The sequence below is a fragment of the Coturnix japonica genome, chromosome 7 (genome assembly GCF_054131305.1).
Source record: "Coturnix japonica strain WE chromosome 7, WE-NBRP24, whole genome shotgun sequence".
NCBI classification, from domain to species: domain Eukaryota; kingdom Metazoa; phylum Chordata; class Aves; order Galliformes; family Phasianidae; genus Coturnix; species Coturnix japonica.
The window spans coordinates 5156667-5181217 of NC_140669.1; the positions used below are offsets into that span (position 1 = coordinate 5156667).

General features: G+C 41.5%; 1 protein-coding gene across 7 annotated transcripts in view; it reads right to left on the reverse strand.

Moving 5' to 3' along the window:
- Window positions 1–562: 562 nt before the first annotated feature.
- The window catches only part of THSD7B (thrombospondin type 1 domain containing 7B), a 281970-nt gene continuing 257981 nt past the window's right edge, over window positions 563–24551 (reverse strand). For 4 of the 7 annotated variants that reach the window (XM_085552991.1, XM_085552989.1, XM_085552992.1 and 1 more), the window contains 11 exons: window positions 22631–22772; window positions 21179–21294; window positions 20931–21048; window positions 15365–15510; window positions 10428–10587; window positions 9921–10094; window positions 9742–9837; window positions 8337–8434; window positions 6595–6787; window positions 3226–3313; window positions 563–1720 (listed from right to left, as the gene is read on the reverse strand). In XM_085552991.1, coding sequence (XP_085409117.1) covers window positions 1639–1720; window positions 3226–3313; window positions 6595–6787; window positions 8337–8434; window positions 9742–9837; window positions 9921–10094; window positions 10428–10587; window positions 15365–15510; window positions 20931–21048; window positions 21179–21294; window positions 22631–22772 — 1413 coding nt within the window. In that variant the 3' untranslated portion in view covers window positions 563–1638. The remainder of the gene's footprint in view (window positions 1721–3225; window positions 3314–6594; window positions 6788–8336; window positions 8435–9741; window positions 9838–9920; window positions 10095–10427; window positions 10588–15364; window positions 15511–20930; window positions 21049–21178; window positions 21295–22630; window positions 22773–24551) is intronic. The other 3 variants (XM_085552994.1, XM_085552990.1, XM_085552995.1) reach the window with 1 other exon arrangement.

A 24551-nucleotide genomic window follows, 5' to 3' on the forward strand; every position in this document is an offset into this window, starting at 1 on the left:
CAGGAAGCTGGGTTCTCTGCAACTGACTGAGATAGCGTTCACTCGATTCCATCCATATTTGTTTCTGTGGAAGAGGAAAGAGAGTTTCTGACCTTGCTTTGCAGCCACAGCACCATCATGGCTTGATGCTGCGACCTCCTGCCCTGCCTGGTAAGTAAACCTATTCGCAGAGCCGTACCTTCAATGAAATCATAGCATTTGAACTCTGAACCTTAGCAGTGCTGTGACACATCGAGCATCGCCTTCAGCCTTGTGATGCTCTTCTCTTGTCATAAACCCCTGCTCAGCAACTGCACATTGACAAGAGCTGCTAATAATTCTTTTCTTCCCTTCTATCTAATTATTCCCCAAAGAAGTAGCATTGAGCTAAAAATAGGCCCAAGCGTTCTCCAGATCTGCAATTACTCTCTCAACTTGTGCTTGTCTACACCATTTCTTCAGCTAATCACTACAGCATTAAACATGCCAGAAATGTTTGAAATCAGCATTCAGTCTCAGACACAGTGAAAGACTAATAATGAATGTTGTTTATACACATTTAATTCAACATACCAGAAGCAACTTTCGCACTCTCTTTAGCATTTTATTTGCTTATAAATACAAGTCAATACCACAAGATGGCACTTCCTCACTTGCAACACATACTATTATAAACACGTACCCTCTTCAAATACTCCCAGATGTTTACAACACTTAACTTTTCAGTGGTTTTGAAACATTTAAAAAAGCAAGGCCTGCTACAAACCGTATTTGTGTTTGATGTATATTAAATGAGGTCAGGTAATTAAATTCAAAAAAAGAATTTATAAATAGTTCAGATAAGAAAATTTAAATACAAAAGCAGAGTTTGTATTAATTGAACGGAATAACAATTTAAACTGGCCGTAATGTATCTACATGCTTTTGTTTAATTTAAAACGCTTTTTGAACAATCAGGCCCTTTAGCCATTCGTCAGAGCACTCATCTGTCTACTCAACTCTTTAAAAAACACTTTCAGTTCTGAAAGCACCTCCTCAGCTTCTTCTTAGCAATCCTTATTCTGTCCTGTAGGTGGAAATGAAGCAAAATCATATTCCAGACTAGAAAACAGGATAAGAAGGAAGAAACTTGAAAAAACCAGATAACTTCAGACACTCCGACTCACTACTCTTTGCATTTCTCACAATACGTGATCCAGTTTTAAAGTCTTCAAACGAAATGTAAACACTAGAAAACTCATTGTTGAAATATGTGAAGAATAAAGAACCCTGCACTAATATAGTGCATAATGATGCTGTGTCAAACTTGTCATTTACGGTAAATGTCACATTTTCCTCCAGATTGTCGTGCCTTTTTTTGTGTGTGTGTTGTTTGCTTTTTGGACCGATTCCATCTGATGTTGGCAGACTTTCTTATTATAATTCCCATTGCTCAACAGGAAGAGATGCATTTTCCAGTTTCTTCAGGAAAGTTTTGCAAGGTCCAAGACTTTGACTCCGTTATTTTTATTCAGGTGGCAAAATTTTAAGCTTGCAGTATTTTTGTTCTGCCCGGTTATCACACATCAGGAGATTCCTCAAAAAACTGAGAAGTCTGAGAGTTACAAAAAAGAAAGCGGTTAAGGCAGTCGATGTCTACGTTTGGATTTCTTTACTACGTTACATGTCAATGTCTCCATCATAGGCTAAGGTTAGAGGCTTCTGTTGTGGAGGAGTGCTTTGATGCTGCTTGCTTTTTTTGCTGCAAGAAAAATAGAAGTATTTCAGGAGGCAGAAAATGTTAATACTGTGTGAAGCTCAAATGCATCAACATAAAAAAAACCCACAAACTCCAGCATAAAGATCAGCTTCCCACACTGGCTATTCCAGTTTGCAACCAGGTGATGTGGCAGCATGGAGGCTTCTTCCAAGAAAGCCGGCCTACTTGGAGCTACTTCTGTGTTATTCCATGGGTGGTGTGGACACACAGCCTGCTAAGGAAGGGCAGCTCAGTGTGCAGCCTGCTGTGCTTATCATCTGGAGAGGAAATCAAACACATTTGTCTCTGGTGTCTTCTCACAGATGATAAAACTAAGAACACCTCATGGAAAAACTGAAACATGAACTGGCTAGGCCTGGGATATTCCTATTCTTTTTCTTGAAACAACAGTAGTTATTACTGAGAAATACACTTCCTCACTTCAAGTCTTCAAGTGATGGAGAAGCATGTAATGCTGTTTCAGAAACACTCAGTATGTTCCACTGAGTGATCGCAGAGATCAGTAGCTATATGACTTCAAAAAAGCTGCAGCTCCAATGCATTGCCCAAACACTGCTTTTAATTGAAGAGAGAATGAGAGAAATAATGGGAGAGAATAAATTCTGTGTGAAATGGGGTAATGTTGTTGTCAGGATGTGGTTGGACTCTGTCATCATGAAGCCCTCCATGAGACGCGCTGGTGCAGATCAGAGCTTTGGCATGCACAGCACCCTATTTCTAACAGTGGCTAGTAACAGCAGCTTTCGGCACAAGACGTGTCTCCTCCTGAGGCATTCACGGCAAAAACCTATTTAGGGATTTCCTGAGCTAATACATACATCCAGAAAACCATGATTAACACCAAGAAAGCCACTCTCCCATCAACTGTTCTGTCATCTTTTACTCCATTCATTTTTCTGGCTCACACAGCCTTGACAGCAGTAAGCTCACAAGGTGGTAATGCACAGTGTGGAAATAAAGACCTTTTGTTTATTTTAAACACTTCATCTGATGCCTCCCACTTCTTATATTGCATGAGATAAAGATTCCCTGGGCCCTTTTCCAACTCCATTCACTCCATTTCATAGTTCTCTATTGTATTCTCACATCAAACACCATTTTCCAGCTGAATGACTCTGTTCTATTTGGTCCTTCTTTGAATAGGAAGGTGCTCCTAGATCCAATTGGTTTCCTTGCCTTTTTCTCAGCTTTTTAACTATTTTTTTTTTAAGAATACAATAAACAATAAGAATTCATTCCCCATCCCAGCAGAATTATGAATATATAGGTCTACTGATAATCAAAAGGATTTATTTCCCTGCATGACCACCACACGTCTTCACAGTCATGTAGGTTAGCATCTGCAATGTGAAGTTTTACATTGCTCTGAGGTATGGGCCAAATGAAGGTAGGTTTCTAATCCAAGTTCCATTCTTCCTTAATGCCTTAAGGATTAAATCCTAAAAACAAGTGAGCAAACAAAGCCCCGAACCCCATGCCACGCTCACCACATCAGGAAGGATGTAAAAATCAGGAGAACTATGATGAGGAACCCGCTAGCTGAGACTCCATACACCCACATCTTCAGCTTACCATCTGTTAAAAGATTGGAAAAAAGATAGAGAAAGAAAAAAAAACAACAACGTTTTATTCTAAAGTAAACAAATTCTTCTTAAGAGGACAATTAAGGAGGAAATACACAAGCAGAATTCATAGCATCACGGATGGGAAACACAACAATGAGTTGCTGGGAAAAATCTATCAAAAATGTTTTTGATAGGAAAGATATACCTGTAAAAATCAATTTTTTGAACACAGTCTTAACTTTGGTAAGGACTTTAGAAGCTTTTCGATGAAAGCTGAAAGGAAATCTTTGTGTCAGCTTCCCAGAGCAGCACTATTTCATAACCCACAGCCAGTCTGTTGTTGTGGGTCACTTGGGGTAGACATCAGCATGCCAAAGAGAACCAGCTGCTTAGAGCTGCGAAGTGCCTGGGCAACAAGTGGGAATAAATTCAGCTTAGAGGAAGAACAAGGATAGGCTTTGTAATAGTAAGAGGAATGAAGCTGTGCCACAGGAAACATAACAAGCTTCCAAAAGTGAGATAGGGCTGCTGACAGGGCTGCTTGGTCTGTCCCCAGGCACTGGCATGGGACTCGCTCTGCAATCCATGCAAGAACCCCTCCACACACATTTCATCTCGAGTGTTGTGAAACACTTCCTTCTGATAGGAAGTCTCAATACATCTTACTGGGACAGGTTTTGAACTAAAGCTCTGCATTAATAATAATCATTTTTAAAAGATCAATATTTCTGCTTCTTGCTCATTTCTGGTTGTAAAGAATTCCTGGTGGACAGACATGGTGGTATTTTCTCCACGCAGCAGCAGTCGGAGCTGATTCATATCAACAGAGTTATTAATCCACACTGGAGGCAGAAATATGAGCCCTCTACATAACCACAGACATAGGCTGGCCAGGTCCATTTCAAGCTCACTCATGCAAATGGGGACTTATTGCATGGGACAGACATGGAACCTATTATACATTTTATGTTTGAATGATCATTTTTTTTTTTTCAAAAGGAAACATATTTCATCTGATCCCTTTTTTTTCTTTCTGGTTTTGGTTGCGGGTTTCTTTTCCCTCCGGGCTTTGTGGGAAGTCTGATATTACTCACAGACTTTCTCCTCTTTTCTAATCACTTGCAGCCTATCTTCCCCATGAGAAAAGCTCTGTTCATCAGGTTGGGTTTTAGTTCTTCTCCTGATGTTCAGGTATGAAATTTACGGCCAAGAAACATTTAGCAGTGCTGCAAAGGGATTGTCACAACCAGTACATGGCAACCCCACCAGGTCTGCTATGAAGGCAGGCAGGCTTTCCAGCTGCAACACAAAGGCACTGGACCGCGCCAACCAATAATTTAAACAATACCATTTAAAAAGTTCCTGTGTTGAACTCTGGCCTCCCAGAGCGTGGCAAAGAATGGAAAAATAGCCTGATTTGAAATCAGTTCTGTTTGCTCCTGCAGTGCATTTGAAAGAACAAAAACATCAGACCCATTAAATCATTATAAAATTTGTGTTCCAAACTGTAACTAGGAAGGAAAACCACAAATTAACTAGAGAAAGGCACATATACTTCTAGTGACAGATACAAGTCCTTAGACATACACAAATGTCAAGGACTATAGCACTGAAGGATGATAAATGCCATCCATACAGGGAGCACTCACCACAGTTTTGCTATCAAGAGCATAACTGGTAGGTAGCAGTGGTCTCCTGGCTCTGCTAGCACTAATTACTGCAATCTCCCAGATGAGTAAGCCTCAGAGCCTGTTTTAGGGCAGTAATTACATATTTTGTCAAGAGGCATGACAAAGGGGAACAGTGTGAAGAGCACCAGCCTTGAGCTGGCTCTGAAGGGCACAAACAGACTGAGGAGAATCTACTGGATAGGTTGATGATACACTTAGCACATGTAGCATGTTTATTTATTTGCCAGATATTGTTGCTGTAACGTTTATACTCCTAATATTACATAACACCATGTTCTGTTGATGCTCCTTAGTCCCTGTCTCTTTCGTCTTTGGTGGAGAACAGGCTCACAAGTGCTGCGCTGAGGTCAAGCCCACCAGAAGGAAGCTTTGCAGCCTGTAATGCTGATTAAAACAGGACTGCAGCATCCACCTACACCTCTCTCCCTTTTTCTAACCTCATAAAGGTATCAGTTGAAGATCTGACACCTAAGGAAAACAGCCCACGGAGGGCCACCGTTGCTGACAAAAAGGCAATTAACCCCAAACCTGTGACTCAAACAGCTGGTGAACTGTGTGCATTTCTGGATGATGAGTTTGGTCAAAAACCAGCCTACTTTAGAAGGCTGTGGAGCAAGCTCTATTAGCTCTGAGACTGTCAACACAAAGGTTAGCTACCATATGCAAATCAAATATGTAAATATAACATTCAACGTGAGATCACATATATCAGGCAGAATTATAGCTCCCGGAATCCCCCAACAGAACCTTAAATTGCATGTTTTCTAAAATCTCATGTTCATTACAAGCTAATAGGAAACAAAGGCAAAGTCAGAGAGCAGAAGAAAGGGAAGATGGGACTTGCAGCATATGGAGGCAACTGACGTATTTCAGTAAAACTTGAATCATCTGATACTTTTGTCTCTCATTTTCAAGCTATATTTTCATGTCTTAAATTTAATATGCATAAATTAATATCAGACATAGTGAAATTGGTGACCAGCTGTTATAACTATGGTACAAGTCCTGTTAGAAGGCAGGTAGGTGTGCCTGTTCCAGCTGGGAATGATGACAAAGAAGCCAAAGATGCACTCAGGACTCACTGCTTGGGCACAGCAGCCTGCCTGCTTCTGGCTTGTTTTTGTTCTTTCAGTGTCTTGACTTCAACACTTGAAACTGCAAACTTTATACTTCCTACTGTATTTTTTTTTTTTTTCCATACACTTTCGAAATACGTCAAGAAACAACTCAAGTTGTCTTTAATGAAGTCTTAAGCACTTTCTGCTCAGAATCTTCTGAAGTGCTACTGATGCCTTCCCTGGTCCAAATGCATTACTTACTGAAACATCACAGATAATCGTTCCAAGAATTCCCCCAAAGTGCATTTAAATATACTTTTGCAAAATATTGTCGCTCCATTCTCCTTGCTATCTCTCAACATAAGAGACTGTGATTACTCTGTACAGTCACAAAGGAATGGAAGATGACATGCGAGTTAGAAATGCGAGGCTGCTCTGAGCTCCAGATGCAATCTCTGATGTTATGATCTACAAAGCTTGTATCTCTCTTCCACAGTATCATTGTAAAGAAAATTTATTCCATTCATATTTAAGTTTCTCACCTGGATTAAAAGGTTGAATAGACCATCCTTTGAAAATGTCATGCATTTTGGAGTTGATGGGTTTATTTTTTCCAGCGATAGTCTTAACATCAGCTTTCTTATCTTCTAAACCTGGTACCTTCATGCAGTAATCCAGCAAACCATTTGATCTCATTATTTCTGTATATCCTCCCTCACAACCGCAGACTCCTCTCTAGGTGATAAAAGGGAATTCAATATTAAAACATTAGCATCTTCTCACAGGACTGCATAAACTGTATGTAAACTATCAAGAAATGGCACAGTACTTTGTGCACGTGTAATTAGTGAGTTCACTGCCACCAAACCAAATAGACCAGGAACTGGCGCTGCAAACCCATTTTAGCTCAAACAGCCATAATATACTTAGGGAATTGGTTGAAAGAGTAATTACAGAGAAGCTCGATATGGAAACATTCTCATCCCAACAGGCTTAATCATAGGCATCTGTGGCCTGATCCAACTCATCAATAAAAAAATTAGCAGTGACCCTGCTGGGCATTAGAAAAAATTAACGAAGAAACAATCCCAATTCAGACCCAACTCTCTATTCCAATGTATTTCTGCTCTAGTAATTCACAGGGCTGTCTATAAGGAAGTATTGCTCTTCTGACCAAATATCTGCTATGATGGACCAGTGTAGGAACTTTCTTCCAGAAGCTCCTTAGAATGTGGCGGTTCACTAAACAGATCCTCCACTTTCTGGATGTCTAATTTAATACAGCTTTCTTAGATTGCATTTCTTTTCTAATTATCCTATAATTACAATGCCCGTGTGGAGGTCTGATATGCTCTGCACGATCAGAAAACTGATTTACAGTATCTGTGATAAGAATGTAACTCCTGACACCTCAGGGTTTTTGCCACAGCCCCCCCACTTGTTGACAGACACAATCATGAGTTTTTGGTGCAAAAGGTGAAGGATGCCTCAGCAGTTTTTACAGCAAAGAAATGCACGTCTACCCATCACATTATCCTCCTGTAGGCGCTCGTAACAACCGTAACTTAAGCTTGCATCCAGCAGTAATTCATCCCACAAGATACTCAGATGAGAATGGAAGCTCTGGAAGCTATTTTTGAAATAGAAATATCTACACCTTAGCTGTATCTGGCTGCCTTAATGTTTTAAGTTCTGTCACAGTACTGACAAGGAGGACGAGGAGAAGGCATTTTTGGAGGCTCTCTATCTGGATTTCAGTACCTTTAGGAAGGGTCATTTGCAACCTCAGTGGCAAAGAGGAGACAGGGACTCAAAGATTCAGTGGGTGCTGCAGATGGTCACTATTTCAGCAAGTGGCTCAGTTTTGGCTTTGCTTCAGGGGTTAATGTGGAGGTAGTGGGATCAGGCTGCTACAGTTTCCTTGCACTCACAGAGTCCATGGAGGAGCTGGAGAGCAAATGTGCTTTTGTCTCCTCTCTTACTAAAGTTTTAAATGGTCCACTTGCTATGTGGCAGTAAAACAGCATTCAGTGAAAGTTAAACCAGAAGGTTTCAAACCCTCCCCATGAAACAAAACCAAAATTGTAACACTTAACACTTACACACCTCTACTCATCTGCAGAGTTATGAAGCTTTCAGACTGAAATTCCTACAACTGCCTCGAGGTGGTATCATGGGCATGCTAAACTACCTCTTAGCTCCTAGAATGCATTTAACATACAAAGGTCATGAAAAAGATTTTGCAACATTCACTCCTCAGCCACATTCCACAGCAGCAAAGTACCTGGGTGCAGTAGGAGAAGGGTTTTCTGCATGCTGGGCTGCAGTGCTGAACTTCAGCAGGTTTGGTCTGAAGAGCACACCCTCCTGGAAAAGAAGTTACTTTCAAAACAGAAGAGTGCTTTTCAAATGAAAGAGAACAGGGTATGTTTTACAATACTTTTGACTTGGATCACTGCACTGCAAGAAGTGGTTGCTTGCTTATTTTAAATAACTAAGTAGTAGACCACTGAACACATTAGCATTATATCTGTAGGAGTCGTATTAATTAATTTACTTTTACAAGGCAGGGAATTATTATCATACCCATCTTATTAATAGAGAAAAGAGATACACAGACTTAAGCAATTTGCCTCAGGCCACATAGGAAGTTGGGGACAGAATCAGGAATTAGATGCAGATCTTCTGTGTCCTCATTAATGTCTTATCTACATAAGAAGACATAATCCACGTAACACCTTAGCCCATTCTCACTTGGGAAACTCTGTGCTTCTATAGGAATAAAAAAGTATTAATGAGTTCTTAGCTACTTGGCAACCTTCGCACATAAAACTTTTGTATATTATCTTAACTACTCATTATAAATAGAACTAGATAACATTTTCATTCCTGCTCTCTCTTCATTCGTCCTGTGCATACTGAGATAGATCCCGTGGATGTGCAAGCCCTATTACCTTTGCCAACCTCCTGTACAGCTTCAAAGTGCTGACCATGAATTTCAGTTTTCATCCTGTGCAGGAAGAATTTGTAGGTCACAGCACCAGCAGGAATCTCACAGCCTGAGTGATCTGAGATTCCTGTCTATTGAATAGAAGAAGCATTACAGAAGCTGGGCTCTTTTCCATCGCATGTGATTTTCTCTCCACAGTTACAGAAAGGCCTAGGCAGGCCTGTTAGTACAGGTGTACTCATTTCTTCCTGTGACCAACTCAGCAGTCATAAAATCATAGAATCATTAAGGTTGGAAAAGACCACTAAGATCATGTAGCCCAATAATCAGTTGGGGTACTTCACCCAAATGTCCTCGTGCAATGACATGTGCCATGGTGACCTGACAGCAAGGCTGCTGAGCGCCCACCTTTCCTTCCTACACACAGCTCTGAACTGAATCATAGAATGACCTGGGGTGGAAGGGACCTCAAGGATCATGTAGTTCCAACCCCCCTGCCTGGCAGGGCCACCAAACTTCCACAATTACTAGATCAGGTTGCCCAGTGCCCCATCCAACCTGGCCTTGAACACCTCCAAGGACGGGGCATCTACAACCTCCCTGGGCAGCCTGTTCCAGGGCCTCACTACTCCTGGGGAATCAGGAAGGAAGAAGCTCTCCAACTGCCCTCCAAACAAGTGGTGCAGAAGAAAAAAAACCTGGAAGAAGACTTTCCAGCCATGTGTGCTTTTGGACATACCTGTGACATTTATTCCATCTGAGCGCTGACACCACACCGTGCGCACATTGTCTCGCCAAAGGCTGGTTTTCCACAGGTACTCGTAACACCTCCCTCCTGCAACATCAATACCACTCAGCCTTCATTTTTCAATAAAACCAGAATAAGCTCTTGAGCAGGACAAACCCTGGCAAGGCTACCTGAGCATGGCCGTGTTTCCACCACTTGTCCAGAGCAGCTCTCTGTGTTCTCAGCAGGTTGACGTATGAGAGCCCTGGAGCGAGCCTGCCGTCCTGTTGTTTCAAAGCTCCTGCCATCGATGCATGTTAGCTCACAGGAGCTCCACTCTGACCACTCAGTCAGGTGGCAGTCACCTGCATGCAGAGAGAATAAGCCGTTGGTTTGCAAAAGGAATCAGCCTTAAAGGATTAAGGACAAGCTGAGTACAATGGCTTTAACAGTGAAATAACCCCAGTTTATCACCCAATGGTATGCATTATACAGATTTTCTGCTTCATGAGAAATCTCATTTTCTCCGAAAAGAAAGTCTTTTTCAGGTGATCTAGAAACAGCAGACTGAGCATTTACCTGATCTGCTGAAGTACAAATTCTTACTGTAGCAGCTGACAGTGCTCAGCTATGCAAGCAACTCAGTCTCAGAAAGCTATTACAGACAGAAACGTAGTGTGACTTTCAAAAGACTTTACCTGGGCAAGGCACAGAGCATGGTAACTGCAGCACACTCTCCTTCAAAGGTAGCTCACCACATAATGCATTTTCTACTGGTTTGGATGTAGCAGAAACAGATGCATCATGCACTATGCACGTGAGGTTGCGGACTTGCAATCCATCTCCACACTGTCCACCCTAGGAAATGACAGAAAGGAAAGAGACACCCATTGCTGCTGCTAGCAGACGGCAGAAGAAATACACTGGAATCTGCATAAAAAGAATTCAAAGATATAAATCCAGTTTCTGGGCTGCAACAGTACCCTCAGTTATGAGAAAGCAGATGGAGATCAACTCTGTACACAGCTCTACAGAAGCTCAGAGGCAACGGAACATGGAAAAGTGTGTTGCAGACCAAGTGGGGAGAAAAGCATATAAATCATTTCCTCTCCACACGTGGGAGATGTGGGAAGAAAGGAGTCACTAAGCAGATGGGGCAGAGCTCAGGCAGGTGCTTTCCCTAGCACAGCAATGGAAAAAAAAACAAATGTGAAGAGCACAGCTTTAGGAATGCTGATCTCTGCCCAGGTAGTAAAGCTCCTAGGAGAAGAGATGGGTACTGTAAATGCTGAATGCAGCCTTTGGAGTGAGCTCTTCATGTCTTCAGTTAGAGCTTGTGAATTCACTGGTCCTTAAGGAATGCCCAGTTCAATAGACACCAAGGTTTTTGGCTTCCCTGAAGAAGCCAAGGGTAGAACGCATTCAAAAAGGAAGTAGCATTTTCGTTCACCTCCTCTGATGATACAGCCCAATATAAGCACTTAAATGGTTTAAACTCAAACAGCAAAAACCCATCGGTGCTTTTAATTAGGCTGCAAAGATTAACATGTTGTGTAATTTCTTAATTGTGCAGGGAGTTATAGGTTCTGAAGTGGACACAGATCACCTGCCTTACTGAAATGCTACCTGAAGCCAGCCACAATCTGTTAGCACTGACCCTGGTGTGAACAAGCAATAGGGAGGTTCAATGTAAGCCATTCCATGCTCTTCTACCCAGCCCTGAGATAGTCTGCCATGCACCAAACTACTTGCTGAAGACTTCCTCTACCAGCAAAATCAATGTCATTTGGCTAACCTGATGATCAAGTGCTGAAGATGCTGTGAGAATTGATGCCCAGAGGCTATTTCAAGAGGCTGGAATTGTTTCATTTTTTCTCTGAAAAACAGAGCTGCAATGATGTCTGAGGTACACAACTTAAACCTGTGCTATGCTTTACAAACGTATGTCTCAAACCTTGTGGAAATGGCACTTTGCAAAATTCAGTAGATAAAGCTCAAGAAGAAGGATGAAACATTGCTTTTATATAACCAAGGGAAATGCTACTTTGAATCACTTGGCAGTAGATTCTTTTAAAATAATGGACTTCATCTGTGAAACAGAATGGCTCCTACCAAGTACATTTATTCAGCAGCGTGTTTGATAGCAGGAATCTCAAGAATATCTCTCCTGTAAACACACGGCACCTTTTTCATTTTCTCCAGACCTCTTCTGTTGCTGACACACAATGAAATGGAAATAGGGGCATAAATAGTTGGACTGAGAGTAGTTGCTTATCAAAAGCATCTTAGAGAAGTATTAGTGTAGATCTACCATATACAGCCGGATCTCAAGTTTTTTAACACCGTGTTTCATTTTAGTCGGTATGTAACTTACTGTTCTAAATCACCGTTTCACCACTGAAACCTCTATTGCAGCCTAAGATTAATGGTGTGTGAATAACTCACGCAGCTGTCAATTGGGTTAGAGTTCTTGGAAATTGCTGGTGGAAACAGAATGCGATGTGGAGAAAATTCTCTGGGGAAATGGGCACTAATCAAACTGCAGTCTGTGCACAGCTCAAGGAGTGGATCAAGGAATTACTGAAGATTACTGGGAAGGACAAAAAAACTTTAAAAAAGATAATTGTTCCTTTATAAATGAGACTTAAATATGCAAGTATTTGTCGACATAACGATGTATGAATAGTCATATAGTGGCAGAGACATGAATATAAATACCACAAAAAGAATGCCTTTTTTTTTTTTTTGGTAGTTTCTACTATAAAAGTTAGTGCACCTGAAAGCAACATTTTTCATTCTTCTATCAGGCAATATTGACAGTACATTTGTTTAGGATAAAAAAAGGACTCTAAACCAAACTCCAAACAAACATGTTAGCTTTTTAATAGTGCCTTCCATTTGCTTGCTTTCACTCAAGACCAGAAATGCATTTTCACAATGAACTGAACACATTCAAAAGATAAGGCGTCGTACTGTCATTTACAAAGGAAAATGACAGTGGGCTTTTTTGATGTTTTTGGCAAGGTCATGAGCAATGCAGGAGCAATGCATTAACTTCCTTATCATCCTAAAAATTATTCATGTCTCCAAAATTATACATTTGAAGACCGAATTAATAGGTGTGGAATCAGTGGAAATTTGCTGCAGTAGCAGCACAATGAAGACTCAGTGAGTAGCTGCTAATCAGAGAAGTGCTGCTGAGGAAGTGATCGAATATTCAAAACTTTGGGGGACCAAATCTATATTGTAAGCACTCTTCCTGGGGAGGTGTGAGCTGAGGCCTGCCCACACAGCAGCCACCTACACACGGGCTCACAGTCCCAATGAGACGCCTTGCGGAAACGTGCCCTTTTGTTCTCCCTTTTTAGCTTTTACTGGGGTTCATGTGTACCCACAATCATCTTAGGTAAAGAGCTGACTGGCCAATACTTTCACAGGTTCATGAGCATTTCATCAGGTAAAAATTTTCCTTAATGAGAAAGCACTGTCTGAGTACATTTAAGGGACCACCTTTTAAAACACTTTAAATACCAAGAAGGGGTTCTCAGTCTTCTTATCAGCATTAGGCAACTACTTCTTGGTAATATCCAGTTACTTGGCTTGTATTTCTTTAATGAAAAAATTATGAACACCGTCACCCACTACTAATTTCTATTTTCTAATTATTATTATTATTTTTTTTACTAATCAGTGTGAAACATCTCAGCTCCCATTGGAAAAAGACTGATGTAATGCATCCCCTTAAGATTCTGTGTACTGCCCATTTTCCAAGTTCCACATCACTCTGAATGCAGCAGAAATGCCCACACTGGCAGGGGGGTACTCATGATGTAGGGAATTGCCTGGGGAGCAGTGCACTGACTTACAGACTGTGAAAGCAAGCACTTCAAAACACTTAGTGGGCTGTACTCCTCAACACGCACACACCTCTAATTATTCACACAAAGTCAATTTAGCATAAAACGGTCCTTCTGCAATTAAGAAATGCAGTCTCAGTTATCTCACAATACAAGGAAGAAATACTTTAGCCTTATAATTAGTTGTCCTGTTTGCATTACTCCAGGAGGACAATTTCACGATATGCATTTCAGTCTTACCATGGGATGTATTTACCCTCTTCTACAAAGCATCCTTGAAAACACGACTTCTGAAAGCTTTCTTTGGAAAGTACACTTAAGCTTCTTTTCCAGAAAAGCACAGGAATAAATCACCTTGTATTTATGAACTACATTTAATTCCTAAGCACCTCATTAAAGAGACCTGAACATGGAAAAAAAATGGCTCCTCTCCAAAACAAAGCAAAGGGGGGAGAAACTACAACACAGTAATTTAAGGAGAAAAGCAAGCTCTATCTCACTGCAAGTGCAGGATGATATCTGGCTAAGCAAAGGCTGTGATTACTTGCTCTGAGCTGAAATATAGCAGGGTTCTGGAAGTGTTATTTTTCTGGAATATGTGGGGCCTTAATTCAGCTTCTCTACTAATTCTTTTATCAGCCCTGTTAGCTCCTCCGCTTGAATCTCTCATCCCTAATGCTTAGCAGAATTTGCTTTCCTTTGCTGGACAGAATATCAGCTAAGGGCATTATACATAAATAAATACTGAGTGCAGCACATACAAAGGCTGAATTCACATCCTTATCTGCAATGAGTTGTTCAGCACAGGAATGAAGAAGAAAGGTGACCCTAAAGTGTATTTCTGGTTCTGTGATCCTGAGCTGTGTAAAGGCTGTAATCAAATTTTAGTTCCAAAAACCCAGGTAAATTCTGGCATTTGCTACAGGTCCATCAGCTGCAGCCAGAGATGGAGCAAGAACTCAAGCCGTGCATGCTGCAGTAAAAAGCTGATCAGAAAACACAAAGAGTGTGTCTCGACTTCCACTTTTGGCTTCCATTCCCTACATTTGGCAATACAGAAAGTTAGGCAGGGGCCTGTGCATAGGTTTTGTGCCACAGGATGAGACAGAGCAATTCTCCACCTGAACCTCAGCAAACAGGGCTCTCAGCAGCTTGAGCGGTTTTCATTGTGTCTGGAAAACTCACACCTGCCTGATTTGAGTCACCAACTAATCTATTTGAATACAGGAAATGTCAAGGGACAGCTAAGGAGAGAAGAAAAAGCTTAGGGGAAATAAATATCAGTTCAAGGCTGACAATGGCCAATGGCAGTGGGAGAATGACCGCAGTGTGGAGGGCATGGGCAGTGCCCTGCTGCTAGCAGACTCCAGCCATTCCCCAGCTGTTAAAAAGAGCAAGAAGGAGCCCACACTCTTTACATCTTGCATTAAAGAACGTGCAGGAAAAAAACTCCTATACTGCTCTTAGAAGAAGAGAACAAGCTATTTTCTCGTTAGAGTTGCTTTATATAACTAAATTATAGGTCACCACAACTATGCTTGCTCAAGCACATTCACTCTATAAATCTCCTTTAATACATCTATAAGCTCACACAACTTGAACCTATATTGCTATAAATCGCTGCTGCCAGCTGAGAAGCCTTGTGCGCAGGTTTACAACCCCAAGTTTCCCCTGCTTAACATACATCTTATGGCTTCTCCAACAACTGCAAGAGAAACAAACACCTCCGACCCAACAAGGAGGATCTATGGTTAACCCTAGATGGCTGCGAGCTGTACCTGGAGTCTGCATGGTGACCAGGGCCCGAGGTGCCAGCTGTAGCAGGGCTTCACCGGGCAGCTGCGGTGCTGGCTGAGCTGTGCCGGGCAGGGCCGACCCTCGGCCGTGGCCTTCAACAGCACCGTGCGCCCACGCACCATCTGGCCTGCAGAGAGAAGGGATGTCAGTCAGCAGGTAGGAGTGGATTTGGGGGTGCTCTGGGGGTTAAGCATGGTTACAAGCTCATCTTCCATCAATAAAAATGCTCTTTTTCGAAAAACAAATAAAGCAATTACTGGGGAAGACTATTCGGCTGGTATGGATGCAATTACCAATCTTCTGCCACGCGATGCAGTCACTGATATTTCTGAACACAGTGTTTAAACAGTTTTCTACGTTTCCCAAATAAGTCATTTGTTTATGCAATGCAGTTAAATACTTGACTAAATCCTGATTATTAAATATGACAAGAAAATAATTCCTACGGAAGCATCATTTCTACCACCATCCATTCAATATGTTTCCAGAGATTTTTAACAAATGAAATCTCCCTTTTATGACCAATTATGTGCATCTAATTTGAAAACTGCAAACACCCTAATGGCTATTACCGTCCATAACCACTTCTGCCATTTCAATTAAAATCCTATTTATTATTGGTGAAAACTTCTTCAGCTACTGAATGGAAAAAGCAATTATGTTACTACTTTTGAAATAATAAAACTGAATGCACTCATTAAAGTTACAGCAATTCCATTTCCTTCTCCTTTGCTGTCCATTTATATCCAGGAATGTTTTCACTCAAAATGATTCAATTAGAATCCTGGCTCCAATTAAAAAGAAAACTGGAAAAAAGCCCTTATGCAATGGAAGGCATAAGATTGTGCTACGGATAAATCTTCTGCCTCGCTTCTCAATAGATGGGGATTTGAGAGGCAGTTAAAAATAGGGAAAAGGATTCAGTAATAAGAGCACACCCATGCAAAACAGATGCAAGCCATAATTGCCAACTCCCTGACCAGGAAGGAGAGCAGGCTTTGCAGTGAAGCATCCCATTTGTATTTCAGCCATTTAGTTACCATCTTGGGTACCACCGTCATGAATGTCTCTACAATCAGGGTTTCCCAAAAAAATCTGGCAAGTGAAAATTAAAAGCACACTCACCTGAAAATGCTCCTGACACATCTCAGTGGGTTTTCTTAGCTGTACAATGCTATTCCCTTGTTCTTACCCACTGAATTCCATTTTTAAACCCATTTAAACCAATTTTAAGACTTCTTCCTTTCCGAATTCTAATCCTCTGGACCGAGGAAGTTTGTAACAGAAGTGATGATAAAAGCTCTCATCCACATGACTGTGCATTCAGCCATTGTAGAATTAGATACATTAGGAGGTGGAAAAAGCCCTCCTAGCTGAGAAAAAAGATAAGAACTGTGGTGCACCAGGAGAGCATCCATTCTGCTGCTGGCACATGGAGAGAGAGGGCTGCAGCAATGGAATTCAGATACCAATGCACTTGTAAGCAGGAGAACAAGAAAAGACCAAAGGATGTGATGCTGCTTACTCCAGAACAGGAAGCACATCCAGGGATGCTGCAACCAGCAGCGATGTGCAGCTCGTAAAATTAGGCTGGATGTTAACATGTAGCTCTGAGAGCTCTTGGGACTGGTTAGCAATGGAATAGGCTCTTAGAGAAAGCAGGAAAGCTGTGGCTGTGGGGTTTGCAGGGGACAGTACAAGGGACACCCAGGGCAGACAGCTCACTGCTGAGCCCCATAGGCACGAGCTGGAGCTGGGACATGGCAGCCACAGCTCTGAGTTAAAGATCTGAGCTTATTTGGAGGGGCTTGGAAACCCTGAAGTATTCATCAAGCTACTTTAATTAAAGACGTAATTTCCTTTTATACTCCCTGCTTAACAACTTTCTAACAAAATGTAAATGGGAAGATCACTGAATAAAAAACACGATTTTCCTTTAAAGAGGAACTAACAACCATTATGTTTTTATTTACATCTTATTTCCCCACAGTGGGTTATCCAAACCATTTAAAATCACTGCATTCACAATGGTCAGACGGTGTTTGCCTCATTTATCCTATCTCTTCCCTCCTATACTGTGAAAAAAATCATGAAAGAAATTTTGCCTAAGAACTTCTGTTGAACTGTCTCTTGGGCGCAATCACTGCAGTGGATCTCTTAAAGCTCTGTGGTTTATTTCCTCACTCTATAAACATTACCTAGGTGCTCCATTGCCGCTCAAGGAGCAGAAAAACTCCACCTGTCTTTCCTCTCTAAATACCTTATTTTTTACTGCCTAGGTGGAACAGAAACTCCACGCATCTAAATTCATTTTGCTTCCAACATAAACTCCAGAATAGAAAAAAGTTATCCTAGCTCTTCCTTTAATTTCTTAATGATTTTTTCCTTACTTTTGCAGTGAATTAGCCTCAAGTCTGTCTCCTCTGCTCTGCAGCATTAAATGTTATGTGTGCTGAAAATTGGAAATAAGAAATAATTACTTGTGGATATCTACATGGCAGTGTGTGTTGAACCCTGGGTATCTCAAGTTAAGTGCCATCATTTATCTGACAAGGTCACTTACCTAAGAGAGAAGGCATAGGTTTAGTTGCTTTTATACTATCTTACACACCCGTAGGAGAGAAATTATATCAAACTGGAAAATGTTTACTTAGAAAAGTACAAGTTCCCCTGGCGTTCACTTGGCTCAATAAAGGAAATACATCCTGAGGGGAATCATCTTTATACAATATGTTGCTATAAGCTTTAATCCTAGGAACACCATGCATTAACCCAGTACTATACACCTTTCCATAACAGTGCAGCAACTGGTATGAGGAAGCTTGCTATGTAACACAAAGTCAGTCTCAGGCCCCAGCCAGCATCCAGAGCAGATGCTGCACAGAACCACAGCTGCAACAGGCAAAACGTGTTACATGTCTCTGTAGGCTCAGTGCAGGCAGGGAAGAGACCTACTTTACTCATCATCATTTATAAAAATCAATATGTTCGCCTTCGGCTGCTGTGTACCAGAACCATGTTAGATGTCAGCGCCACATCCAAAGCAGCACCGCATCGTGTTTAAATGCATTGTTCCATAAAATAAAACCTGGGCAAGAAAAAGGCACCATCTATTAAAATACATCACAGCAAACCAAGTTACTGGAAGAAAAGGACAGAATAAAAATGTTAGCAGTGTCGCTTGAGTCAAGAAACATGTGAAAGCAGACATCAAGCAACACTAAATTTTGATCTGGATGATATTTAAATTAAGTTTCCCTTTGAAATTGTTTATGGTACTTCAGAGGGCCCTTCACACGCTCTCTAAGAAAGCCAGAAAAGCAGAATGTTATTCTGAGTGAACAGGAGAAAAGCAGGGCCAGTAACAGCACACACAGCTGATTTACTGTGAATTATTTCTGAGCAGCATGCATTTAAGTCCTACAGTTTGGCTTTACCAAAAAGTGGGCAATTATTTGTTTGGCAAACGGAAGCAGAACCAGCGTTTACTACCTCATATTCCCACAGCTTGTTTACAATCACCCTTTGGTTTCCTGTGTCTAATTTGAGGCTTAATCCTATTCTCACAAATACCAAAGAGAAACTCATGGTGGTTTCAAAAGTATTGCAGCCTGTCAACATTTGGGAAGGAAAGCTGCATGATACTCATCTGTGAAGTACCACCTGTGAGTGGGTACATTGATAATGGCTTCTCTATTGATACTACCATTAGTAGTATTTATAGCCAACTGGAAGATAAAGAAGAAGTTGAAGGGAAGAGATTGCTGCTGTTGTTTCTCAGTTTCTGCTGTTGGAAACACACAAGAGGCCACAGCTACAGGAATGGTGCAAAGGCACCTCCATCACCCGTGTTTGGTATCAGAATTCAAGGTAGATTTCACAGATATTTATTGTCTGTACATTCGCAGAATAGTTACCTCCAGCTTTTGAATCATACATGTGTACAGCCTGATCTGCTCCGTCAGTTCTCTACTCACTGCATTACACTTATCTTGTCTGTGAAGCAGATGACCCAGACTGAGCTAAGCTTGTGCTTGACTATGTGGTTTAATTATCTTTAACGAGGTTTGACACCCCCAGCAAGGAGCTCACAGAAGAGCTGAGGTCCACTTCTGCAGGGCACTGAAGACTTCAGTTGGCTCCACTCCCTGCAGAAGCTCAGCTCTGGCTTAGGACGCAAAGCAAGTATTTGCTCCATAAATGCATTACCAACCACCAACTCTTTGACCAGTCTTTAGGATTTGGATGAGAATCTCAGGATCAGGAATATGAGGCATGCCTCTACTTGCAACAGCTCATCCCTTTGCAGACTGTGCTGTCTGAGTGCTCAAGAAGAAAAGACCTTCAGGCACTACACAGGACAAACTGCTCCATTAATCATACTAAAAGCCATAAGGAAGTCACAACTTGCTTTTGCACTATTTATTTTAGTGAGTGATTGAATACTCCAAAAAAAAATTTTAAGTCCATTCAGCAACATGAGCATTAACCCTCCAAAATGGATTTTGAAGAAAAAGTAAACTTTGGAATTAATAGCATTCCTAAAACATTGTTTTTAAAATACTATCTATGAATTATTCATTTATGTTAAGAGAGCACTGTTTTACAACAGGGCAAAAAACTCAGCAAAAAAGAATGCCACTAATCTAAATATTAAGCTTCTTCTGTAATAATTTTTGGTATCTGAAATCCACCTGAAGGGATCATTTAATGGAAGTTATGAACTTTTTTCTTTTTGACCTTCAGTGAATTTGGTTTAATACTCCCTGTATGTCTGATGCATGTTACAAGCATGGGAAATAACATCATGAGCGTATTTGGAATACAATCTTAAGTGCATTTCCTCATATCAACATTGAAAGTTTTGTTTAACTCATACAGAAGCAAGAAAGGCCCTACTTCTTTTGCTTTTTCTATTTAGGTGAGCAGCATGGGCTACATAAAGCTTTGTTGAAGTTACTGGAGTCATTCAAACACTTGGGGAGCTGTGGTCACAGGATGGAGACAGCAGCATGTAGTAACTCAAGAACTATATTCTTACTGTATATATTCTTTCTTCAATCTGATATCATTACATAGCTAAAAGCAATATGAGAAGATTTTCATTTGATTACTTATCTATTTATCAAAAATCCTGTAACTCCCCATTTCTGCTAACTCTGAGCACTTGTTTTATCTGGGAGGGGTTTGTGTTTCCTGTGGCTGAATTCTGAAAGTTTAGATTAAATAACAAAATAGTCATAGAATCATTGAGGCTGAAAAAGACCGCTCAGGTTATCTAGTCCAGTCATCAGCCCATCACCACCATGCCCACTATGCCAGGTCCCACCTTCAGGCATCTATCTGCTTGCTTCCTATACAGCACTTCAAAAACAGCCTGTTACATCTCTACAACCCAATGTTTCAGGAATGTGAGCACGCCCAAAACCATCTCTTACATGTTTGCTGCTACTCAGTTCTTGGTCACTCCACAGGGCTGCTGTACGCACAGCAAATGTTCAATTTCTATGGTGCGTGGTGGGAGGGGAAGGCCAGGAGGGCACTCACCGCCAGAGCCACATGTCTGGGAGCATTGCGACCAAGCTGACCACGCCGACAGCCGGCAGTCCACCACGCACTGCACCACACACTCGCTGCTCGTCTCCGCCGGCTTCTCCAGGCGACGCTGTCAGCGAGCAACAAAACGCACACATAAGCCTTAACCAGGGCGACATCATGCTGCTGAGGGGCAGAAAATTAGGAGAATTCAATTAATATTTGCCCGTCTCTCCGCGGCGCGCGGCTTCTCTCTTCACCTGCTCGCAGTGCTGTGCACTGACCGTCTCCCCATCACTGCGCACACAACTCAGGAGCCGCTTCCGAACTCCTCGCCCACACGTCGCGTTCCCGTTGAGCTGGCATGTGCTCCAGGCTGCAGGCACAAGACACAGCACTCTGCTGTAACTTGCCTTTGAGTTATACTTCACCATGTTAGCTCGTATCGAATCCAAGAAGAAAGCACACAAAAGGAAGTTGCTCTTCAGTAAAAGCGAGGCTCAGATTTGAAGCTCAGTGCTTCGCACGCAGATATTCCTTAACAAAACCAGTACACTACGGTGCACAGAAAACTGTTAAATGCTGATAAAGCGTATCAATTAAACCCAGTTGGTGCATTTGCAGGGCTGTATTGTCAGAAGGAAAACTTCACTTTGATAAAGTAGCTGCGGAAGTTTCTGAAAAGCAACTATAATTTCATCCATTTTATGTCTCAAAGCAAAGCTTCCCATTATTTCAAATAGAGCTCAAGTACTCGTGAACTACAACAGGCATTACTAGGAGAAGGGAATTCATATCATATTGCTTGTCCAAAATTATGAGGAGCAGTATGCAAGCAAAGCAAAATAAGCCATAAAACACCACTTAAATACAACACACACAACTAAAATTTCCATACACCAACAAGAAATAGGAAGTGTACGAGCAGAAAACATACTACTTTGTCTTCTACCTTTGATAAACATCAATGCATAACTGTCCTTCATTTCTGAAATATGGTGCTAAAACAGGTTTCATCATCGTGCTGTTGGCATTTCTCAGGCTCAGCTCATATTCAGGTGGAACAGTTTCTGCATCTCTGCTCTCCCTCCCCACCAGCCTACAAGTTCATCCCAAATCTCCCTTTAGTATCTTCCTCAACAATCTGAGCTAGTCAAAACAAAAGAGTTTGCACTTTTCTTTTTGCTAGTTCATATGAAACCAATCTAATTGCTCCCAACTAAGGTCAAAACAATGTATTTTGCTCTCAATATCCTGTGCCCACCCAGATAAGCTGTATCACCTCCAGATCAGACTTCTGTTGGGTATTACTGCCTTCCCTGGAACCACACAGATGTTACATTTGCTTGAAACTGAAGATTTGCACACAGTTCTGTTGATGAACCAGCAAAACAAGGAGATCTCATTTGACTTGTTCTATTTCCAGCACACCCACAACGATAACTGCTAAAATCCTACATTTATCCATTAACCCGCAGAAATGTAGGCATGTAATTAGTGTTAGTGAAATTAGCGATGTCTGCAAGTAAGCCTTGTAATGACAAGGCTGTAACCAACACAACAAGCAAACATAACTAACAACACAACTGGAGAAAGCCTTTAAGGAGCTGGGCATTTTATGTAAAGACAATTAGGAAAGCAGAACACCAGTTTAATGTGCACTATAATTGGTGTCACTTCCAGGAAAGAATAGACCGGAAAATTATACCTACCTGTTAGATTGTACTGATACTGGAAGCAGTTTTGGTTAAGAATACATGGTCTCATTTGTGAGTCTTCAGGACAGGGCTTTCTACTGACAGGAGATCTTAGCACTTGCCGAGTTCGGGTTTGCACAGTACTTGGATCACACACCTGCATACAAAAGCAATGGACAGCACAAGAGATCCCAGTGAATACACAGACATTGGCTGCTGGGGCTGTCGCAAGCACACCCACAGTGCTGAGAGAGAGCTGTGCCGATAAGATGGGGTGACTTGTTACAGCCTGTGACATGATATGCCAATGTCAGGATGCCTGTAATCCAGGATTTTGCTTGTTCACATAGTCACATGAATATGAGCCAACTGAGGTCTCTTTTCATTTGTCCTTGTGCATCGCAGGCACTGCAGATGTTTGTTTTTACGAGCCCTTCATCCCTACCTGCTCTCAATTTCAGTTGCAGTCTTAGAGAGAGTGATCAAATGCTTCCAGCCTTACAACATCCCCCTCTTGGTGAGGTCAGTACCTGCTCATCCTCCAGCCTCCAGGACATGACTGACATAAGCTCTTCTCTTCTCTTGGATGTTCACACGGAGGTGCCACTCACTTCTGCCCATGCATTGCTTCAGTTTTTCCCTTGGTTTAGTTAATGTGGGGATGGTCTGGACCAGAGAGCACTGTGTCACCGCCACGTGCCCAGCTTAGTAGTCACACCCACACCACATTGCCTGGGGAGGATGGAAATTAAATGGCTGTGGCAGCGATCAGGGCTAATTGGTGGTTAAAAGCACTACAGACAGCTGTTTTGTCTCATTAAATGATCTCATAAAAAAGTATGAATAGGCTTATTCCGAAGCCAGGGTGATTATGGAAGTATCTAATAGCCCTTTTGGCTGTAAGGCTGGGACAGAACACCAGCCCTGAGGGCTCTGGTCCCCTGAGACTCAGCAGAGCTCTTCCACAGTCCCACAAAGCGGGCAAGTGAGAGTGGTCCCAGCAAACCTAATGGAAATGAATGCCAATTAAATAAATCTCTATTGTCCAGAGGCAATTACTGAACAAGATGACCTATTTAATTCCTAACAGTCTCTCATTAGGACCAAAGATTGCTCCAAAACAGCAAAGAAAATGAAGAAAACAAAACATGTAGAAAAATATATTTCATAAGTAGCTGAGAATTTAAAACATGATTCTTCTACAGAGTCTTTTAAATGAAATGAAATAACAAAAACTAACAGCTTAAAGCCACAGGCTTATTATCATGCTACTAAGTGCTGTCAAACGCTGAACCCTCCATGGGTGAAAGTATGGATAATTCCCGTACTGTGAATATTAAAGAGAGATGTCATGGCACTGCAGCATAAAATCTCAGACTGCTGTAAACTGGATTAGTAGCACAGATGATAGCATAGTTAAACAGAATAAATTCCAGGACAAACAGGAAAAGTTCTGGCCGGGTTTGAAAACGGAGCCAACAAGGTGTGTGTTGCTTACTGTGTTGCTTACTGTGTGTTGCTTACTGTGTTACATTACACAAAGGAAACTGTATTACGTTCTGACTGCTGACACACACCTTGTCAAACCAATTTAAATGGCAATCTTACGTGAAAATCCACGCCCATCTAGAACAACTAATTGTTCCTAATTGTCTGAAAATTAAACCTGCTCTAAGTGTTTTACCAGTAGTTCATGGCCTCCTCCACAACTAGCGTCTGCTCATCCTCACAGTGAGGACTAATAACTTAAATGACTTGCCCATTTAAAATAAACAAAGAAATCAAAGCTGGTATTTCCATAGCTACTGCTAATTAATTTTCTTCTGCATTTTTACCATAGGAAAAGAAATAAATCAGTGAACACTAGGAAAGAAGTTAAGTTTGTGCCAGCTCCAGAATAACTGCCTTTGCTCCCTTTCCAAAAACAACCCACCTG